General features: G+C 58.2%; 6 protein-coding genes across 6 annotated transcripts; all 6 read right to left on the bottom strand.

The window, feature by feature from the left end:
* Window positions 1–519: 519 nt before the first annotated feature.
* Window positions 520–1974, bottom strand: LBRM_14_1660 (conserved hypothetical protein; the record flags this gene model as incomplete). Its single annotated transcript, XM_001563400.1, has 1 exon — window positions 520–1974. The coding sequence occupies one exon, from the start codon at window positions 1972–1974 to the stop codon at window positions 520–522; it is 1455 nt and encodes a 484-aa protein (XP_001563450.1).
* A 1283-nt stretch (window positions 1975–3257) lies between these two features.
* Window positions 3258–3680, bottom strand: LBRM_14_1650 (conserved hypothetical protein; the record flags this gene model as incomplete). Its single annotated transcript, XM_001563399.1, has 1 exon — window positions 3258–3680. The coding sequence occupies one exon, from the start codon at window positions 3678–3680 to the stop codon at window positions 3258–3260; it is 423 nt and encodes a 140-aa protein (XP_001563449.1).
* Window positions 3681–4423: 743 nt separating this feature from the next.
* Window positions 4424–6484, bottom strand: LBRM_14_1640 (conserved hypothetical protein; the record flags this gene model as incomplete). Its single annotated transcript, XM_001563398.1, has 1 exon — window positions 4424–6484. One exon carries the CDS (start codon window positions 6482–6484, stop codon window positions 4424–4426), a length of 2061 nt encoding a protein of 686 aa, XP_001563448.1.
* A 2191-nt stretch (window positions 6485–8675) lies between these two features.
* LBRM_14_1630 (conserved hypothetical protein) lies at window positions 8676–11432 on the bottom strand (the record flags this gene model as incomplete). The annotated part of the gene is made up of 1 exon (XM_001563397.1): window positions 8676–11432. One exon carries the CDS (start codon window positions 11430–11432, stop codon window positions 8676–8678), a length of 2757 nt encoding a protein of 918 aa, XP_001563447.1.
* Window positions 11433–13096: 1664 nt separating this feature from the next.
* Window positions 13097–18352, bottom strand: LBRM_14_1620 (conserved hypothetical protein; the record flags this gene model as incomplete). Its single annotated transcript, XM_001563396.2, has 1 exon — window positions 13097–18352. One exon carries the CDS (start codon window positions 18350–18352, stop codon window positions 13097–13099), a length of 5256 nt encoding a protein of 1751 aa, XP_001563446.1.
* A 761-nt stretch (window positions 18353–19113) lies between these two features.
* On the bottom strand, window positions 19114–21126 carry LBRM_14_1610 (conserved hypothetical protein; the record flags this gene model as incomplete). The annotated part of the gene is made up of 1 exon (XM_001563395.1): window positions 19114–21126. One exon carries the CDS (start codon window positions 21124–21126, stop codon window positions 19114–19116), a length of 2013 nt encoding a protein of 670 aa, XP_001563445.1.
* Between the last annotated feature and the right edge of the window lie 397 nt (window positions 21127–21523).

Below are 21523 nucleotides of genomic sequence, written 5' to 3'. Positions count from 1 at the left end.
GGGTGCAGGTGGGCACCGCGGTGAGAGAAGTGCAATCGATGCATTTTTTCGTGAGAGGATGCGTACGTAAGAAAAACACAGGGAGGCATTGGACAGTGCTTTGGGGGAATGGAAAGGGGAGACAAAGGGAGGAGGCCATTGAACTCTCGCCGGAGACGGCACGACGTTCAATAGCACGAAGGGACTGTTGCCAGTCATCATCGACGCAGCTGCTGAAAGATCTAGTTCCTGTGGTTGTCTTACCAGCGCACAAGTTTGCGCAGTTGATGCACAGAGCACTAGTGCAGGCTTCTGCACTGTAGCCCCCCACACCACCTTACCCCCAAGCGCACAGAGATAGACCTATGAAGAGTCGGGGCGTGACAATCACGCACACACACACACACACATACAACTCAAGAGATCAACACGAATCTGCATCTTTTCGTTTCTCGCTGCTTGCGCTGCCGCGCAAGCGTGTGCGGATGTCCCTGCAGACGGAGGAAGAGAAGCACGCAAGAAGAGGATTTGCATGCTGACTCAGCTACCGTAGCGAGTTGAGGGCATGCCGTCTACCCACGATTTCTCGTGGCGAGTCCAGTGCTCGTCGTCTGTGTGGTTGAGCCCGCTCACGTTGACGAGGGGCTCCTTGCGCACCTCCTTCTCCAGCGCCATCTCTGCAAGCGAATCGTACTGATGCTGCCGTCGAGTGGCAAGCTTGTACAACCTGCGGTACTTACGGCCGTGCTCATCTTGGTCGCCGTGCACAATTGCGTTTACTCGGTTTGCATACGTCTTGCGAGAGAGTTTTTTGTACCGCTTCTCTGGCTGCTCCAGGGCAGCCAACAACTCACTCATCCCACCGTGCATGCTGCCTCGTGCCGCGCCGGTCATCATCCTCTTTTCGCCTGGCGACATGAGGAAAGTGCGCTCGGCCTCGTTCTGCCGTCGCTTAATTTTCGCCTTGGTAAGAGCGTCCTCATTGAGGGGCCACTCGCCCCCAGTCTGCAGTCCATTTTCCACATGCTGCGCGATGAAGGCGATGCGCTGACTAAAGTCCGTCACGGAGGACGGCCACAGCTCGTACTCGTCAGGTTTACGCATCGCCATACGGCGGAGTGCCGAGGCACGCTTCTGGCGCTTCCGCTGCAGCCAATGGAAGCGGCGCTTTCCCTGGCGGATGTCACGCAGTTCGGCCAAGGTGAGCGTCTCTTCATTAGCTGCACGGTACTCTTTTGCCGCCTTCAGCCGTTTCCACTCGCGCAGCCGTGCATCGCGCGGTAGTCGTGCCAGACGCACACGCAGCGCCTCATCCTCCTCCGTGAGACCAAGCGATCCGAACTTGACACGGTCACGGATGCTGTAAGGGAGGGCGTGCACCCAGTCGGGGAAGTAGCTGTCATCATCCAGCATGAACGAGTCGATGCGCGAACTTGGGTACACGCCATGCTCTTCCACTAGTCTTCTGTGGTGCCGCTCCACCACCTCCTCGTCTGAGTCAGCGGCGCGCAGTCTGCGAAAGAGCTGGTAAAATTCGCGCGACGTGGGTGGCTGGCCAAACTTGTCCAGCATGTGATCGCGTCGATCCACCTCGCGCCGCATCAAATTGCGCATGGTCGTACTGTAGTCCTCGCTGTCGTGACGGACCTCGGCAATGGCATCGTCGGAGGAGCGAACCGCTTGCATCTCGCTCGGTGTCTGTGGCAACCGACTCCCTGCATGAAGCGCCTCCACTGTACGTGCATCCAGGTTCAGGTTCTCCATCAAGGTGCGCTGCCGCTCCTCCAGTATAAGGCGTCGCTCTTTTCGCCTTGTCTTTAGCATCGCCGTCACATTTGCCTTGCTGCGGTACACCTCAGGCTCTGTAAAGCGGTCACCTCTCTCCTGCTTTGTTAGTGCCCCTTTGTTGAGATTGACACCACCCGCAGTGCTGCGCTTTGCGAATGCCACGTGTTGATACGGCCGGTGCAGCACCCTGTACCCTTTTGAAAACATGATGCACACCGGATCCGGGCAGTGGTGGAGATACGAGCGCTTCTGCCGCAAATCTTACCCCAGAGGTGCGCGCTTATGCCGAGAGAGCGGCCCATGGGCAATGAAGGAAAACAAAAGTCAAGTTGGGGCTGAAGGTCGGAGAGTCCAGGGGGAGCACATGAGAGAGTAGGAGAAATGACAAACAAGCGAAGCTCAGCGGCGCGCACAGACATGCAACGTGTCCAAAGAAGCGTCATTCAAGTCTGCTCAAGGCGTCCTCAGAGAGACAATCGCACATACAGACAAAACAGCTGCAGCGGTGGACAGCCACTGTGCCTTGCAGGACGCATCCAAGGCAAAGGCCGAAAAAGCGCCAGCCAGACATGGCCTCGTTTCAGCATTCTTTCCTGCCTCTTTACCACAGTGATGAAGACAACCTCAACTCGTGGCATCTCAGGCCCACGACACCCATACTCGGTGTGGAGGACGGAAAGCAGGCAGGCCTCCTCTTCCTGCACAGGCCGAGCCGCTTTTGGTGGTGACGGAGTCAAACACCAACGGCATACAGCAGGCCACAGTAAATGTATTGCTACTAAGGGAAACGGCCTATTGGTGAATGACACCGTGTCGGAGCGACCTGCAACAGTAAATGCGACTGTACCACCCATAGGATGGCCAAGGTGTCAGTGTGACCAGAGCGGATCCCAACCGGCATGATGTGAGCGACTTTGAAGTGGCCTGCAACGCGGGGTAGGGAGGGGGGTAGGTTTTGAGGCCGGTGTCGCGCTGAGATGACCGAGTAGACGCATTGTTGTAACGCCTCTCTACCGCTGCTTTGCACCACGTGGTGAACCGGGGGTAGTGTACAGTTTAACCGACGTTCTGGGGCAGAGTGGACACATTGAAACGAAGAACCCCTCGCATTGCTTTACCTTTGAAGTGTCCTGAACACAGCGCGCAAGACGGTGAAGGGCTGCAAAACTCAGTAACTTTCAACTACAGCACACTGCTGGGGAGAAAGGGGGGAACGAGTTTCTTCATCAGACCTGGTCTGCTGTCTCCTCCTCCATCGCATCACGTTGCACGCGTCGGCGCCGCATACTGACGCACCAACCAGAAGAAAAGGGCTGACGGGGGGAAAGCAGGAAGGAGGCCCTATATATACGCGCACACCCACGATTAGGTTCCATGTGGACATACAGCGGAGGGCACACGGTGCCCACTTGAGTTGCTAGGGAATTACACAGAAGCGCGGCTCACACTTACGGAGAACCCTCCATGCGAGCCCGCACGATGGACTCGGCTCACTGGATGCTGTTTGCCTTTGCCACCTGGAGGCTCTTGTATCTCGCGCTACGGTAGCAGTTGTAGCCGTTAACCGCAGCCAAGCAGACGTTCACCAGCGCCAACGAGCGACTTCCAGAGTTCTGAGGCTGAATGAGCAATGCGTAGAGAAACCACACCATACCCGTAGCGCACAGGGCAGCGCTCGAGTTGAAGTCGATCTTCTCCACTGGCGGGTTACCGGAGACGATGCCGTAAAGGGGTACGACCGAGAGCGACCACTTGAAAAGCGGGGCGGTGTTGTAGATCGAGTTGAGGTACGCAATGAAGGGGTTCCGCTCGTACGGGGAGAGAAAGTTGAAGATGCGCCCCGTTCCAACCCAGCTGTGAAACGGTCTGGGAAACATCTTTGGGATGGCGTGACCGGTCATGGTAAAAGACATCTTCGCTGAGACGACGGTGAAAGAGAGTGAGGAGAAAGGAGGTGACGGCGCGGAGGGGGGAGTACAACACGAGCACAGCACACAAACAAAACGAAGGCCTGAGATGGACCAGAAGGCAACACGAGCTGAAATGGATAGGCTATCTGCGGCACGAGCTTAACAGGGAGACCGCCGTAAGAAAATCGGCAGCGCGTACCAGCGGTAGAGAGGAGAAGAGGGAGAGAGGGAGTCGAGTAATGTGAGTTATGGGGGGGGAGGAGGGTAGTGGGTACACATGCGAGAAGGACTTGGCACATGGCATACGAGTGGTCCCTACTTGAGGGACCTCCTTTACGGAATCGAATCCACGAGCGGTGCTCTCCCGTGAAAAGACCATTCGCCAATGTCCATCACTAACGGAAACTTGCGGGTAATCGGCAATAAGTACCACACATCGTGCTGAATGACTGCTCTCCCATTTTCGTGTTCACCAGTCCACACGTGCGCGTCTGAACGACTTTACCCCCTTGTGGGAAACCAGAAGGGCAAAAGACAGCAAGCGCATCAGAGACAGCACCAAGGGAAGAGTCAGGGCACACACAAGCGTGAGGGGCGAGAGAAAAAGAGAAAACAACGTACCGGCCTCCGCGGCAAAGGTAGTCAGAATTCACGACTGCGATGCTCATGAACGAGGAGAAGTGAAGAAAGCGAAAAACGGCAAGAGCCTTCGCTACTTTTCTCCCTGTGGCTCTCCTTCGCCAACATCATAATGATTGCTCATACTGCAGAAGCGCTTCTTGAGCAGCTATATAGTGGTCCCAATCGGACCCAGGCACGTCGGCCTGGGCTTCTGCTGTGAGGGGCTCGGAAGCCATCTTGTCCAGCTGCACAAGAACGGTAACAGGCTGCAACCGCCGGGAAAGCGTTGCATAGTGAGGTGAGGATTGGGGGAGAAGCAGCAGCAGCACGTAAAGCGTCTGCACCAGCGCCGGGCACGACATGGGGCGCAACAAGGACACGCGCAAAAAGGTAAAGGTGGAGGACTCTAACTGCTGCACTAAGTGGTCGAGCTGTACGTACGTGGCAACAGACATCTCACCCTCCCCAAGGTGCTCACAGATGCGCCGGGTGAAGACGAAGTGACGACACAGGAGCCCCAGCGAGAGCAGCGCCACGGCGTTGTAGCGCCAGCACTGCAGCAGCGCCGAGAACATCTCCGCCGTGGCGGTGTTTGTCAGCCCGCGGCGCAGCAGCAGTCGAACATCGTCGAGCTCAGGGAAGGTGGCCAGCATGGATTGGAGGGAGAGCACCACCTTGCTCACGAATCGCAAGTCGGTGATGTCAGAGAGCGCGCGTGCGAAGTGGACGAGAACACTTTCTCTGACGTCTTCCCCCTCGAGTCTGCTTCGCAGCGTATGTAGGCGGCGCACTACATCGGGGAATCGACGCAGCAGCAGTCCGTCGCGATTGTGGTGCAGCAGCCGCTGCAGGACGAGCTGAACCACTTCTGAAAAGTGGCCGTTGCTCGTGAGCACGCATGCCACCTCGGTAGCCCGGAGCGCAACGCTCTCTGCAGCGACGTCCAGCAACACGGTGATCGTCTCTAGCACATTGTTGAGTAGGTTTTCTGACGTGGAAGGAGCAAGGTGGTGCAGAATAAGGAGCCATTCTAGTCCGCCAATGAGCGTCTCCTCTCCAGCACCACTATCAAGCAACTCCAACACGCTCCGCAGAAGAAGATCAGCCACTCCGGCCGATATGCTGGCCCCGACAGGCACAATCGCATGTTGCACTTCCTGGTTGGCCGTCACTGCCGCTGCACGTGTGGCGCCATCGTGCGAGCTCAGCTCCGGCAGCGTCGCTTGCAGAACACAGGAGAGGTGACGTTGAAAAACGTCGTCGCCAATTCCGAGGTGGACAAGCTCCGACAGCCACTCCAGGCAAAACACGCGCGTCCGTGCAGATGTTGCGTCGTGCACGCTTGTGCACAGGATGTCGACCACCTCGCATACATTCGCTGCCGTCTCCGCCGAGTAGTGCTGTGAGACGCCTTGCCGGCATTCACACAGAATGTCGAACACGTTCGTGTCGTTGCTGTCGGAGGCGGCAAGCAAAACGCGAAGGAGTGACGCCATAGAGGCAGCGAAGTGGCAGCCGGGCAGTTCGAGCACAAATCGCAGCCATTGGAGGACCCATTGCGATACCGCCGCTCCCACGTCGACTACAAGCGATCTCGACGCCGAGGTGTGGCTGCCTAGCGTTTCGCATACAAAGGAGGCAAAGGCGTTGATGTCCACCGCAGCAGCCCCGCTGCGGCTCACTGACTCTTTCAACGTACACGACACCTCTTCGGCTAGCAGAAAGACGCGCTTGTCACGGTCGCTCACAGCGATGGAGAGCGCAGTGAAAAGGTCTGTGAATCGCGCCGCCCACGCCTCCACACCGTGGTGGCGCACAAGTTCGTAGCAAGCCTCGATGGCGGCAATGCGGACGATTGGATCCGCGTCGCCCATGCTGCGCAGCACAGGGTCCAGTAAGTGGATGAGCAGGTTGCTGCCCAGCGGATGGTGTGGAAGACCAGCACACACCGCGCGCACACATATCAGACCAGCCCGGCGGTAGACTGCTGCGGTGTTGCGCAGCAGCTGATCTCCCACGCTGCGCAATTCGAGCACCAGCACTTCTTCCGCTTCGGTAGTCGGCACATCCTTGTAGAGTTGTAAGGTGCGTGATGAAATCGCCTGTGCGGCCCTGCTGCGAGCATCAGCCTTTCCTTCGATGAGGGCCTTCCGCGTCGCTTGTAGGGCAAGCGGGTCAGCCATCATGAGTGCACAGAGTTGACGAAGGGCGGCCAGGCGCGCCACTCAAATACACACTCACGGAGGCTTTACTATGAGCCGTCGCACATCAACGGCGGCAGCGAAAAAGCGGCCAGGGTGAGAGACGGGAGGACAAGGGACAGGAAAGAAAGGAAGAGTGTCGCAAGCCTGAAGGAGGGGAAGGGGGTCACAGAGACCACAGAACGGGCGCTTTACTCTGCGCGTGGGTGACAAATGAAAAATCCTCCACCGTTGATGCTTTGTGCCTCGCGCCCTAAAGCAGGGCGTGGGGGCGAAGCAGCGCTTTTCGCCTGCTGGACCCACATAAATACACATCCACACACGCACTGAAGCGAGTTGTGGTCGGCCGCTGCATTACCATAGCGGCTGTGTGGGGGAAGGGGCGGTTTTCAGGGAGAACATCGAGACTATGGCTGTTGGATTCAAAGAGAAGAAGTGGAGAACCAGTCAATATTTTTACAGCTGCGCACGTGACTCGTTGGTGGAGGCGAGAAAGGCGAGAAAGGCGAGAACGCACACACACACACACACACATACAGAGAGAGAGAGAGAGACGAGAAGAAATCAGAAAAGGACAACATACAGGAAAGGAGGCTAACAAACGAAGGGAGATGCAGACACCAACAGAGGCCTCCGAAAGAAGCCACAGAGGCCCACTAAGTCGAACCGAGTAATCAGCTCCCCCCTCTCTCCACACACACATACACACACGAAGACGTACAAGAGTGGAAGAGAAGAATCAAACAGCATCAACAGTAGAGAAAAAAAAGGGCCGCTCGCGTCGAGGGGAATCACAACGAGATACGAGCAGGAAATGGAAACAGCCAGATATGACAAGAAACGAAAGCACGCAAGCATAAAGGCACACGACAGGCAGAGGAAGGCAGAGGGGCCGTCCTAAGAGTCACTGCTAACACACAACCAAAGCGACGGAGGTTGATGCGTGTGTGAGTGAGTGGAACCCTGTCCCCCACCCAGCTAAGAGGAAGGAAGGAAGAGGAGTGTCCTAAGCAAAACTACAGCAACGCAACACATTCGTAACGACAGCCTTTTTTACCCCCTTTTCCCGCTGCGTCCCATTGCCGTGTGCCTCGCGTTTCCCTACGTAGCCACTTTTGTTGTTCTCTTGGAGTGTATTCCCCTTCCTCCGGCTGCGGGATCAGGCATCTGTGTGTAGCCCCTGTACAGGGTGCATGGCACCAGAGTACGGGCATCTGTTCAGCTTGTTGTTTCTTCATTTTACGGAAGGGAGCAAGAGAGGAGAGGCAGCACCTTCTTCGGTCTCCTCGTTGTCTGGAGAAACGATTCGATTTTGGCGTCCCTCCACCTCTGCCCCCACGACGACAGACGTCTGTCTACACGACACTCACAATGCTACACCGCCACCACCACCACAACGAAACGGGAAGAGAGCATACACAGCGCGGCGATGGCAGAAGAAACGAGGAAGAGAAAATATTCCGTACAGCTTTTCTGAAACGAGAAGCGAATAAATAAAGAAAAGGAGAACTCGAAAGTGTCAAGTGACGACATCTCTTCTGCTTAATGGGGAAGGGGGTCAGGGCGAGGTACGATTTCGCGTGACCATCGCGGTATACAGGAAGAACGACAGAGAGAGCCAGAGAGAGAGAGAGAGAGAGAGAGAAAGCGCGCTTTCACGGGTATGCGTTCTTCACCTTTTGTCCAGCTTTCACTAAAGAACAGATAGACAACGATGTCGTCTCACGCATGTATCCAACTCGGTCACGCTGGAATTCCCACTAACGTCAGTGAAATCCACATCCAGAAGAGAACCGGCCGACCCAGAACAGCACCACAGAGGCGTAGGCCAACGGAGATGTGCACGAAGATGGAACTAAAACGGTCAGAGGCGACAAAACAAAAAGAGAATCAGTGCATCGCTCAGCACCAACAGAAGACGTGTACGCAGAGGTGCAGTGGAGAAAAGAGAGTCTTGTTCATCACTCGCGTTTTGCATACACGCTCAGATAGCGCAAGGACCAGGGTGGCCGGTCAGACGATGCTGGGAGGCAGACAGAGGGCAGAGGGGGGCTCGCTCATTGAGCATCATGTCCTTAGCCGACCCCCTCTTCGCTGAGCACTGGAAAACTGCTGTGCCGGGAGAATCGCACATTCGACGGCTAATGTATGCTACGCTGAATGCTGCCCTTCGACCTTACTGGGAGCTTGGAGACAAGCCGCGCAGGCTTGAGCGGCGAGGGGTAGAGCTGCGGCGCACGGACTCTTCCTCAATGCGCGACTTGCACACCTCGAGTTGCCGAATGCTCTCGATATTCTTCTTTGACAGCCTCGTCTTGGCGAAGGGGATGTGCTGATCGGTGTCTGGGGCGCCGGACGGGTACCACGGCTGCACGTAGTCATCCTTCGGTGGCCGCACCGCCCACGAGGTACGGCGACGCGGGCGCCTGGCAGCGCGAACAGGGTAGGGTGCCGGCTCCTTCACCGCACACTCGCCGGCGGGCTCCTCTTCTTCGAGGTACCCCTCAAGCCCGGCTTCGGCAGCCTCCTGCTGCTCCTCTTCTTCGAGGTACTCCTGCCGCTCCGCTTCTTCGAGGTACGCCTGCTGCTCCGTATCTTCGAGGTACTCCTGCCGCTCCGCTCCTTCGAGGTACCCCTGCTGCTCCGTATCTTCGAGACACTCCTGCCGCTCCGCTCCTTCGAGGTACCCCTGCTGCTCCGTATCTTCGAGGTACTCCTGCCGCTCCGCTCCTTCGAGGTACTCCTGCTGCTCCGTATCTTCGAGACACTCCTGCCGCTCCGCTCCTTCGAGGTACTCCTGCTGCTCCGTATCTTCGAGACACTCCTGCCGCTCCGCTCCTTCGAGGTACTCCTGCTGCTCCGTATCTTCGAGACACTCCTGCCGCTCCGCTCCTTCGAGGTACTCCTGCTGCTCCGCTCCTTCGAGGTACTCCTGCTGCTCCGTATCTTCGAGAGACTCCTGCCGCTCCGCTCCTTCGAGGTACCCCCGTCTGCCATTCTGCCACTGAAATCCCCTCCCCGGTGAAGTGTTGTCAGCTTCCTCTTCCCCTGAAATCTCCTCATTGATGCTCATGGCGCATTCATTCATCGGGGCAGCATGCATTCCCTGATATTCGTCTTCCTCTTCCTCTTCCTCCTCCTGGTCCTCGTAATCGTCCGCATGGCCGGCGAATGGAGCCTCCTGCTCTTCGATTTCTTCGTCCTCTTCGTCGACTTCGCTCTCGACCAGGTGGCGCTCCTGGGGGACGGCCTCTTCCACCAACTTCGGGACGTGCAGACGTTTGTAGCTCACCACGATTTCACCAGCGCCGTCGCTGGGGTTCGCGGCATTGAACAACTGAACGACAACCACCCCTTCGTCCGTATCCTCTAACTCGCATGTGCCGACAGACACGAGGCATCCCTTTTCGTACACCTGTAGCTCGAGCTCCTTCTGAGTCGCCTCCACCTCGACGAAGCGCACCTCCTGGTTCCAGTTGGTAGTGTAGTTTCCGTCTGCGTCTTTGACAGCCGGAGCTTCTACAGTTATCCCCTCCAGCTCACTAGTGGCAACGGACACGTATGCCATTTCCACTGGTGATCTGTCGCGCCGCATAAGGTTGAGGCCGCGGACGATGGTAACGAACAGGGACTCCTTCTGCACCTCCAGCGGAAGCGGGCGCGGGTCCTCCTCATCCAGCGGTTTGTTAGCCCACTCGACTGAGATCTCACCCCAGAGGACATCATCCTTCGACTTTGACTCGATCAGGAGCACCGCGCTTCCTTTGCTGTACAGACGCTCGAACTCCAGCGGCACCGCGCCAATGACGAGCAACTCCTCCTCCTCAGTGGTGCTCTCCTCCTGTCTGGGTACACACACAAGAATGTGGCCCAGCTTTTTCTCGGTGTTTAGCTGCATAAGCTGCGACGCATTCTGGGGGAAGTAGTGGTAGCCCTCCTTCGTGTAGTAGGACGACAGCGACGGCTCCGGGTTTGGCCCCGGTGTGTAGAGAACTGACTCTGAGCAGTTGTCATCTGTGTCGCGCAGTACACACAAAACACCGCCGGGGTACGACTCCGCGCCGTGATCAGTGTACTGGAATACATGGTGGACCACAAAGGTGCAGGTGACAGGCACGCTGAGCTTCTGACGCTCCACTCCCTCGTCTAGCTTGTCGTCTCCGTAGCGCACGTACCAAGAAGCCACAATGGTGCCGAGAGGACCATCTTGGCAGGTGCCGTAGCCGTTCTGCATTCTGTCCTCCGGCATCACCGGGAGCGGTTCCTGGTCACCATGGCTGCGGTCGTGCAGGATGTTGCTTGGGATCATCAAGCCACCTATGAGCTGGTCGTTCGACCCAGGCAGCGCGTCGTTCACGACGAGCACCTCCAGCGGTTCATTGGAGTTCATGTACGGAAATTCGAAGAGCTCTTCCCATGGCGTCGCCACCTCCTTACCGCGCAGCACCTTTTCAGTCTGACCCTCGAAGGCGCCACAGCGCACAATGACAGAAATCCTGTCCTCGGGCTCGGCACTGATGCTGCGGCCGAAGTGAACCGTTACGACCAGCTTCGGCACGTTCTGCTCATTCCTGGCGCGGCGCAACTCATCGATAGTTGGCGGTGGCGGCACGTTCGGACCCTCCTCATCCAGATCCACGTACCCCACGATACGCCGGTAGGCCTTGCGATGAATATCGCTTGAGGGCGGCGGCCGCGCACGCTCCTCGAAGACGTCAAGCTGCATGAGGCGACGATACTCAGCCTCCTTGACCTCGCGGGCCTCGCGCAGAAGACGTTCGTGCTCCTGCTGCTTGCTGAACTCACTGCAGCACGGGCAGAGGTAGACCTCCGGCATCTGGGCATACGCCTTTTCCGGCGGGAAGCCGGAGCGACGGATCAGCGAGGTCGCTGTGTCATCCTCGAAGGGCAGGGGCTCGCCGAAGATTGACATTATGTGCGAGGTGCTTCGATGACAGGAGAGAGGGGGGGGGGGGGGGCGGTGCGACTTGAGTGTTTTTGCTTTTGTAAGTCAGAGGGGAGTCAAAAATAGCCTGGAGCCACGCGCAAGAGAAGCCGCACAGGAGAGGTCGGCACGTGTGCGCGTGTGTGTATACCAGGTGGCTCTCTTATCTACACGTTTGTTTTCCTTCTGTGTGCGTGTAGGAAGGGGGGAGCGGGCGGGGTTGTTGTCGTTGTGGACAGTCGTTTGCCGAATGGTACAAGCCAGCGAGTGTACAGAAGAGATGCACTGAGGAAAGCGAGACCGAACAGGCCACTCACTCATACACGCACGTGAAGAGACGCGAAGTGCGACCTTCAAGGGAAAAAGAAGCGACGACGAGAATCCGAAAGAGACGACAGAAGGAAGCCCACAAGAAGGAAAAGATGGAGAGGGACGTCCTACAGTCCTTTCCGAAAAAAAAAGAGTACAGGGGAGAGGGGCGTGTGAAAGTGAGAAAGTGTGGCGGGCACGGCAGGGATGAGTGCGTTGGCGTCGATGCTGTCTGGCGAGGCGGATGATATTGGTGAAGAGCCCGATAAGAAAGAAGTCGGGGAAAGCACAAGGGGTAACGCGGTTACTCCAAACGACAGGGAAACGGAAAAGGGAAAGGGGTGATGAGTGGTGGTGAGAAGACGGTGAATGGTGAGCTTCCTTTGCTTCATGCCGTTACTTCTGTGTGAGTAACCAACAACGACAGAGGAAATGTTAGGGAGAGCAAAGAGGGGAGAGAGGGCGGAGTTGGAGGTCAAGAATGACAAGAGTGGCAATGAGAGGGCCAAGTGCGCATTCATCGGTGATAGCAGCACGCTTCTTGGGGGGGATGACTGTAGCAAGAGAGAGAGAGAGCGTCATCGATAGAGTCGAACACTCATAGAGAATGGCCAGCAGGAGGTGAAACGGGACGCATGGGGAGTATCAGAGACTGCGAGGAGTAAGCGTGCATTGGGTGAGCAATCGATGAACACCCCCTAGTTTTACGCCGTTTGGTGGTGTTAGGCGCTGCCGCGCACGAGTAACGCGTAATGCGCAGGACAGCGCACCAAGGAGAAGGGGCAACACGTCCTCTTTGCTCACACAACATAAAAGTGGTGAGAGCCAAAAAGACGGCGTCCCGGTGATTTGCCGCGCAAAAAGGCGACGTCCTTCGCACAACAGCGCACACCCGAGCCGGCCTTTCCCGTTTCATAGATGAGTAAAAAATAGTTCGGCTCTATACATCGATACATCGAGGGCGTAGTCCGTAGCAAACTGAGACGACAACACTCATCGAGAGCAGGAGGGGGGAGATCAGAGGATAGACTGGGCAGAAGGGCGAGCCCATGATGCAAACACCCGCTTTTTCGCTCGTGAGGTCTAATGCGTCCTCTGCAGGGCGACACTGCGAGGCCGCCTTCACCCTTTCGACCGAGTGAGCGCGTACTGGGAAAAACAGTGTGGGTAAGACAACAGTGGCAGGGCGCGAGAGCTGCACAGCACCGCTGTTCGAAAGGGCTGCCGCGGCAACTAGTGGCGCGCAAAAAAGGGCGCTGGGACAGAGGCGCGGCACAGAGCCAGGTAGAATGGGGCTAGGAGAGTTGACGGCATGGAGACCTAAAAGGCCGCTGCACTGCCACCTACATAATGGCTGGGCTGTAGACGTGGCCACCCTTGCGCTTCAGCATGAGGATCTCAGCAGTAAGCGCGTCGATCTCCTCCTGCTGTGCAGCGATAAGTTCGCGCAGCAAGGCACGCTCCTGCTTCGATGCTACGGTCGTGCCATGGTACTGCTGCACTGTCTTGGAGGTGGCTTGCGACAGTACGGCATCCACATGCTGACGCTCCGTCTCGAGATCGCCGAGGTTCTGCAGCAGCCTCGTGTTTTCAAAGACTTTGCCTTGGAGACGTGTGCGGAGCTCGGCAATTTGGTTCTCCACCTTCTTCACCGATCGTACCCACTTCAACTCAAGGTGGCGCAGCTCTTCCTTCTTCGCTTCTATTGCCCAGCTGGACCCGCACGACTCCAGCATCTCCAAGTCAACGTGCTGACCAAACCGAAGTAGCATCATCTCGTTCACCTTGCCTTGCCACTCGTCGAACACACGATTCGAAGCTGCACGGGCCTCCTTCAGGGGCTGCAGCTCCACTGCCAGTCTCGCCAGCTCGTCACGGCGCTGTAGTTTCTGGTCAGCCAGGTCAAAGACGCGCTGTCGGAGTGCTATTATCTGCTCAGTGGAGATAACAACTACCGGCTGTTCTGGGAGGTGGGATGGCAGCTGCGCATCCTTCTCGAGGCACCGCACCTGGCTCAGGCGGAGCGGCACTACACTGTACAGCATATTTAACTCCTTCCGCTTCTGCTCTTCGAGCACCTGCACTTCGCTTCTGCATTCCTTGATGTGCTCCCCCAGCTCATGCAGCCGCTGCTCGCTCTGCTCCAGCTGTTTGCGGATGCTTGCCATCTCTGCCTTAGCCGCGTCACTGGCTTCCGTCAGGTCGAGGCGAGATTCACGACACTTAAGCATAGTTTCCCACGCCTCCACGCTGCAGTTGGGCGGCCGCACCTCTTCGCCGATACCGTCGTCCTCATCCTCGTCGTCATCGCTGGTGATGTCATCATCGTCATCGTCCCCATCCTCCGGGCGGCGTCGGCGCTTCACCTGCCGATAGTAGACCCGCTTAATGTACGCAAGCTTGTCGCCTGAACAGTGCTCGTCTATGTACACCTCTGCTGCCTGATTGGTGGACTTGAGCTGGGCGGTGAGGTGGCGAAGGCGCTCCTCGGTAGACGCAAGGTCCGTGTGTTGGCACGCAATGGCGCGTTGAACCATCTCCCGCTCCCGCTTCACAGCTGACAAGGCGGCCCGCAGTTTCTTGTCCTGCGAACGAAAGACCAGCAGCAGCTGATACTCGCGGTGGAAAAGGGTCAGACGCCTGGTCATAAGACAGAGGTCGACGTCGAGTGCTGCACGACGCAGTCGCAGCGACTCCAGCTTGTCGTTGAACTCCGCCCGCACTGAGGTCATGGCGGCTTCCAAGCGTCGCATGTCTCGCTCCAAAACGGCGCGCTGCATCTCTCGCTCTTCCTTCTCTTCTTGCGTGAGGTTCACGTTGTCAAGCTTGGCCTTCAGATCCGCATCCATGCGCTCCCGCATTGCAATGCTGCCGATGGCGCTCTGGCGTGAGCCGCGTTCGAGATAAGAGGGGAGGTGGCTTCCCTTGGTGCGCTTCTGTGGCACGCCGATGCTGCCGGTCACGGCGCCGGTGGGTATATTAGAGGACTCGCGTGAGCGCTCGGGGGCTTGCGCGCCGGCCAGGTCAGCGCCAAAGCCGCGCTGCGCTTTCATCGCCTCCGCCTTGGTCCGCTCTTCCGCTTTCTGTTTGCAGTACGCGTCGAGTTTGTCACGGTCCATCGTGTAGAGCGTCTCGGGCTCCTCTTCCACCGTGAGGAACAGGTCGGGCATGTCTGGAGACGTGCACAATCTTAGCTGGAAGCGCACCGTTCCGTAGTCGTGGCGCATGCCATTGAGACGGGCGAGGGCGTGCCGCTTCTCCTCGCGCAGCTTGAGTAGGTCCTCGTTGAAGGATGTCTTTAGACGCACAATTTCTTCCATAAGGTGGGTCATGCGCTGCAGCTTGGCAGCTGCGGTGGGTCGGTACAGGTAATCGCCTCGGTACTCTGCATCCGTGCGGAACGTGCACTCCCCTCGGTTCTTGAGATCTATCTCAATCTGCTCCTTCAGCACTGCGTCGTCAATCGCTGGGTTAGGCTTGCGGTCTAGCAAGCGTGCATACCCGTCCCGCCGCTCTTGCCGCTCCCAACGGCGTATGTCCATCTTGTTGAGTTGTTGTTTCATAGATGCGCCGATGGCAGCTACGCCAGCAGAATTATCGGGCCCTTCGCGCAAAGCGGCAGCGATGCCGGCTTCCTGAGAATCATCCGCACCTACGGGTCCGGCCACCTCTTCGTGTGCACTGGCGCCATCCTGCTCACTCCCGCTCCCCCCATCCTGTTCTTTGTCTACGTCCGACTCCCCGTCCGACTCGGCCAGCTGGTGAGCAGCCGCGTTCACTGTGACGATGGACTCGTGTGGATCGAAGAGGCGCATAGAAGCGACGGAGAAGCTCTCTTCAATGGCGGCGAGCTCAAAACGGTCGTAGAGCAGAGTGTCAAGGAAACGCCTCTTCAGCTTGGCCGTTTTGACGTCTTCGCGCGCGGTGGGCAGGATGTACTCCTTTTCTGCTTCGCGCACACGGCGCTGCTTCTCCGCATCGAGGGCGTCCTGGAGTGATGCATCGAGCTGCATTTCACACTTGCTCAGTCGCTGATCAGGCAGCAACTCTTCATTGCGGCGCACCAGTTGAGCGTACGCGTCGCGCACTTTCTCCAGCTTCTTCAAGAAGCACTGGAGATTCGCCTCCCTCTCCGCTGAGGCCCGAGCTGCGTCATCAGCCTCCTTCTGCTCCTGAACCGACAAAGCAGGTGCCTCGACCCCCTCCACAACCTCTTCGGCAGGCGCAACACCTACAAAGGCTTCTGCCGAGGCAAGAGCCGTGCCGGAGGCCGTTTCGACGACTTTGGCGTCGTCAACAAGAGGTTGCAAAGTACGCGGGACTGCGCAGCCGTCTCGCAGCTGTGTCACGACAAGGCCGTCAGTGCCGACAGAGACGATCAAGCAGCCGTCGTAAGAGAGAAAAGCGCCGGTGACTGCGCCACTCGTGCTGTCGTGCGCCGCACCGAGCAGATACAGCTGCGGTCGACTTTCAGCCTCCCGCAGCAGTAGCTGATTGCGGTCTGCACACACGACAAGAGCGCCGTTAGGGCTGACGAAAGCCCGACGCGGCACGTAGTCGTGGTAGCACACGTTCAATTGCGGGTCCTCAACGTAGTTTGGCGGCTCCACGCCTGTTGGGGGCAGGGGTGGCAGCCCCAGCCGGTTCGCGTAGCGGACGGTACCCTGGTACACGTACGCAAGCTCCTCCTTGTCCATGCCAATCGCAAAACCTTCTCCTGGCAGCTGTACAACGAAAGCGATCGGCCACGGCCCCACATCCTCTTCCTGCAATGCGGTGGCAGCGGTATCCGCTATCTCGAGCTCCTCCGCTTCCGTCTTTGGCGGTGGCAGTTGACGCTGGCGGATCGCCATCAGGTCATACGCACACGGAAATTCGTACCCCTCATCGTGGTTCACGGAGCCCGATGCCGGGGCGTGGATTGATAGCAGCTGGCCACCCTCAAACCCGAGCAGGCAACCACCGCGGCCGCCCACAGCCTGCGTATCCCATGCAGCACTCGTTGGATTCGTCAGCGGGCTGACGCAGTAGCCCAAAGGGACAAGCGTGCAGGGCGCCGCTTCCACGCTAAAGAAGAAAACGTGCCCGCTAGGGGAGACACTGGCCACCTGAGATGCGTCTTCGCTTACCGCCAGCGCACACAGCCCATCCGCGTGCGCCTTCCACTGCCCAACTACCCGAATGGCGTGCCTGCCTTCGCCGACTTCGAGTAGTCGCACCGTACCGTCACCAAAACCAACCACCGCGAGCATGTTCTGCGCCGTCGAGCGCGGCACTAGCACCTTCATGTCTGCCACGGGAACGGGGTCCCTGCGCGGATTGCGCGGCCACTCGACGCGGCACAGCTCTGCGCAGCGCACATAGTCGATGCAGCGCACAGTGCCGTCCGTCCCGCCGGTGAGGATGACATGTTCGACCGGAGACACCGTCGCGCACGTGAGTGGGACACCATTCAGCCGAAGGCGCACCTGCGCCGTCCACTCTGCCGCATCTAGCTTGCCATTACACAGCGGGTAGGGCAGTGTGGCGATGGTACCGAACTCATCGAGTAGGATCCACTGCTGATGTTCCTCATCGAGCGTAACGGAGCGGATGCGAAACAGGGGCGACACGCACACCTCATGAAGGCAAATTGGCGCGTAGTACTGCGGCAATCCTACGCCTTCCGCCACTTCCAGCTCGTGAAGGTCCCAGTACCGCATGAAGCCGTCCGCGCCGGCCGTTACCACGTAGCGGCCCTGCAGAGAGACGAAGTGGATGGCTCCGTCGTGGCATGGCTGAATGTCGTGCAGTGTCTGCTCCAAACCCTTGACCCCAGACTCATCAACGGCAAAAGCACGAGCAAAGGTGCACACGATAAGGTCACCCTCCCACAAGAGAAGGTCACCGCCGTCAGAGCCAGAAAGCACCTTGCCGTCCGCCAAAGCGGCAAACGCGGAGATGTCGGTTATGTCGTGACGACCGAACTTGCCGAGAGAGCCCTGAAGCTTCGTGCCGGTGAAAGTGTCCGCCATCGTCCAGAACTTGATGTGCCCGGCTCCGCCGGTCACGAGACGTGCGTCGTCAAAGCGGCTAAAAGCGACGCTGTACACGTCGGAGTTGAAGCATTTGCTCCTCAGCAGTAGCGAGGCACTCTGCCAGTCCCAGATGGCAAGGGTGTAGTCTGGCGCACTCGCGACGGAGGCGAGGCGGCTGCCATCCACATTGAAGGCGAGCGTGCTATACCCCACCTCTGCTCCCCCTGCCAAGGTTTTCGACGGGGCGCGAGAGGGCCAGGCGAACGCACGCAGAAGCGGGTTTTCAGGGCAGCGCTCACCTACTACGTACGACGTTCCGCTGGGGTGCGCAGCAACAGCGCCAATAGCCCCATCCCGAGGGCCGTCTTGCGACTCCACTGCGCCGGAGTCGACATGCAAGAAGAGCACAAATTTGCCGCCACTCGTGAGCAGTGTGTTGTCGCCGAGGTAAGCGACAGCATTGAAGTGAAGACTGTCAAAGCCACAGTGTGCGAGGATCTTGCTGCTGGGTTGAACATCTGCCGGATAGGTATGCAATGGCTTTGGCTGCTTTTCTGCACCTTTGGTCGCAAGTGACGCCATAGTTGACTGCGACAATGCGGGCGGTAAGCAGAAGCCGAGGGTAGTGATGAGGCTGTCGTGACAGCTGTACGTGCCCTCGGCTGGAGAACCAGCAGCGGCACACACCCACACACACACACGCCAAGATTATCTGCTAAAGGGACGATGGAGGGCGTCTGTAACGTGCGTATGTGTGCGTCGACGATGGGAGTCACTGGGCGTGGGTGTGGTCCAGGGGTTTTGTGTAAAGGAAAAGAAGACGTGTTGCGCATCCAACACATTACAGGAGGGAAGAAGTGGGCAGGTGGCCATGGTAGAAGGTGAAGAGCAGCGAGGAAATAGGCACGTCGCCCATCGATGTGGCACCGCTGCAGACCACAGCTCAATGGAGAGCCGACGGCGGCATACACAGCATCGTGCTTCGCAAGTGAGGGCGCAAGTGCAAGCACGGCTGTTGCGGTGCGCTTGGCCAACAGCGAGAAAAACAAACGGTAAAAAAAAGCGCAAAAGGAGCGTGAAGCATTCTTTCCTGTCAGGGGGAGGGGCGGCGACGACCGCGACGGGTTACCCGTCTCGCTCGGTGCCCTCCTGGGGGAACCACCGGGGAGTCGATATGTGTGGGTGGGCGCACAGAAATAGGGAGCGGTGTGGCCTCACCAGCCATGAGCGGGAGTGGGAGAGTCTGAGAACGATAGGGGTTGCCCATTTTTGCGGAGAAAACACACACACACACTCATCATTGACCGCGCTCCGCGTAATCACTCTCATCGCTTAGTGCCGCTTCACTTACCCGACAAACGCCTCGCGAGTGTCTCCATCACAATCACCGGCTCCACTTTCTTCTCCTTCGCCGTTAACACCTCCGCCTCGTTCCCACAGATGAGCATAACCCTCTTGTGCACCTGCCGAGTAGCAGCGAATGCGGCGCAGCACACCTCGCAGCTAGTAGCGCCGTCGAGCTGCAGGGATAGTCCAAGAGGTAAGACAGCCAGCCAGGTGTACTCGCGATGCCACGTGCGCAGCATCCCGACAGCGCCATGAGGCAGCCCAAAAGAGGTGCAGAGTGACTCAAACGGAAGGAGAGCGACGGCGCCGCACTTCCGCTGATACGACTCCATCATGCGCACAAACGCTTGCTCCGCGACCGGGCAACTCGCCAGGGTGCCCAGAGCACTGGCGCTCAGCACGGTGCAATACACCGACTCCGAGGGAAGAAGTTGGTGGAGTTCGACGGTGACGGTGGATGCGCGTGGGGGCACCGCCGGATTGGTGGGCCTCTGAGGAATCTCCAACACAGCTGCCAGGATTGCCTCGTTCTGGCCCTGGAGATCAGCGTAGACTGCCTTGCCGGCAGGACACCGCAGTTCACGAAACCGACGCACAGCTGCCGACACCGCATTGGCGGGCATCGTAGAAGCGATTCCCTTCTCCTGTGTAAGGAACCGTAGCAACGCAGGCAACTTCTCTGCGTTCTTTTCCTCCACGGCGAGAGTGCCGAGCAGCGCACAAACCTGCCGCGTGGCGTTGTGCTGGCTCTGCGACTCCACCGGCGACTGATAAAGCCCAGGGTACCGCTGCAAGCACCACAGGAAGAAGCAAGTGCAACTAACCGGCAAAAGACGTTGCAGTGGCGCGCGCAGTTCGCAAATCTGCGTCACTACCTCGAGCACTCGGAGCAAGGACACTAACGACGGAGTCGACAAGACACACATGGATACAAACAAAATGCACATGCGGTAGTACTCCTTCCGCCGCTCACACAAGGCGAGTACTTCATCGAAGACCCTCGGTGCCAACTGCACGCGCACGGCGAACGCGTACTTGATCACATCACACGCAAAGGTCAGGGTATCGGTGTCAGAGCTGCAGTGCCGGGGAGTCCCAAGCTTTGCATCGTCGCAGCACAGCTGCACGAGGAGATCGCTCAGAAAAGCGCCGAGGTGCAGCGGGGCACTGGTGAAGCCGTCTCGACTGCGGCCGCTGAGCAGCTCCTCGCGAACCAGGTGCATCGCTACGGAGCAAGGCTTACTACTGGAAAGCAAACACCGACCAAACGCCACTATGAGTGATTCACTCAGCCGACCTGTTGATGCGCTAACCATGGCGAGTACGCGCTCAAATAGCTCCATGAAGTGATCCTCGAGAGGCTTTGGCATCTGTAGTGACGCCTGTGCGAGAGCGGCGCTGAGATTACCCCACACGCTTGGGGGCACCGTCTGGGACCCAAGCGAGCCCTTGAAGGTGAGTGCGACGCGAGCTGCTCGCACAGGGTGATTCGGCAGCGCCTTGATGGCGCCTAGCAGTGTGCTAAGGGGGATGATATTGGTATCCAGCAGCACATCTTCCAGGATGTCAAGCACAGCATCTGCCCTGCCATCGTGACCGAGAACACTCAGCGAGCGGTTCACGGCTGCCAGGCACGGTACCGCGTTCAGTTTCCGGTCCACGGCAAAGCGGTGGAGGATTTCATCAGCAGTGTGCCGCTGTGCGAGCCATTGGTACGTTGCTTGCTGCCGCTGCGCAATCGCAAAGGAGTCGGTGAGTACGCACTGCAGAGGCTGCACGACCGGGATACCGCAGGCAGTCAGCTCTGCGTCGATGACCGAGTCAAGGCGGCGGCGGCGGTACAGGTAGAAGTCGTGAACAGACCGTCCAGCACGAATGCGCGTGTCCTGCGTTGGCTGCGCAAACGTTCGATAGCGGATTCTCACGGGGAGAGCTGAGACGCGCGGGTACTCCTCGCGTAAGTAGTTTGTCAGCTCCTCCTCCCCTTCGCCCCACTCCACGCCTTCCATCACGGAGCAGTGCGCAAGACGAAGAATGCCACGTTTCACCGCTTTCCTTCAACAGAGAGTGAGGCAAGGCGAGGGTAAAGGAGCCGTGGCCTGCTGCCGAGTAGAACAACGGGTGTGAAGCGAACAGCACCCGAAGAGAGCGTCGGGGAATGACCAGCAGCGACGAACGTTTTCGCAGTGCGATGGGTCGGCGCGCAGTCGAATGGAGAAGACTTCCACTCGAGTTTCCGCCTGCACTCCAAAGGTGTGCCGGATCGGCTTGTTGTCGCCGACAGCAAAACAAAAGAGGGTGTGGGGCTGCCGAGTGGTGCCTGCGCTGCGGTGGAATGAGAAGTAAAACAATAGTGGGGATCGAAAAATGAGTTGAGAGGGGAGGGCAACCGTAGCTGAGAGGAGG

Source organism: Leishmania braziliensis, chromosome 14, assembly GCF_000002845.2.
Source record: "Leishmania braziliensis MHOM/BR/75/M2904 complete genome, chromosome 14".
Classification (NCBI taxonomy): domain Eukaryota; phylum Euglenozoa; class Kinetoplastea; order Trypanosomatida; family Trypanosomatidae; genus Leishmania; species Leishmania braziliensis.
This window is presented reverse-complemented; position numbering and strand designations above follow the sequence as displayed.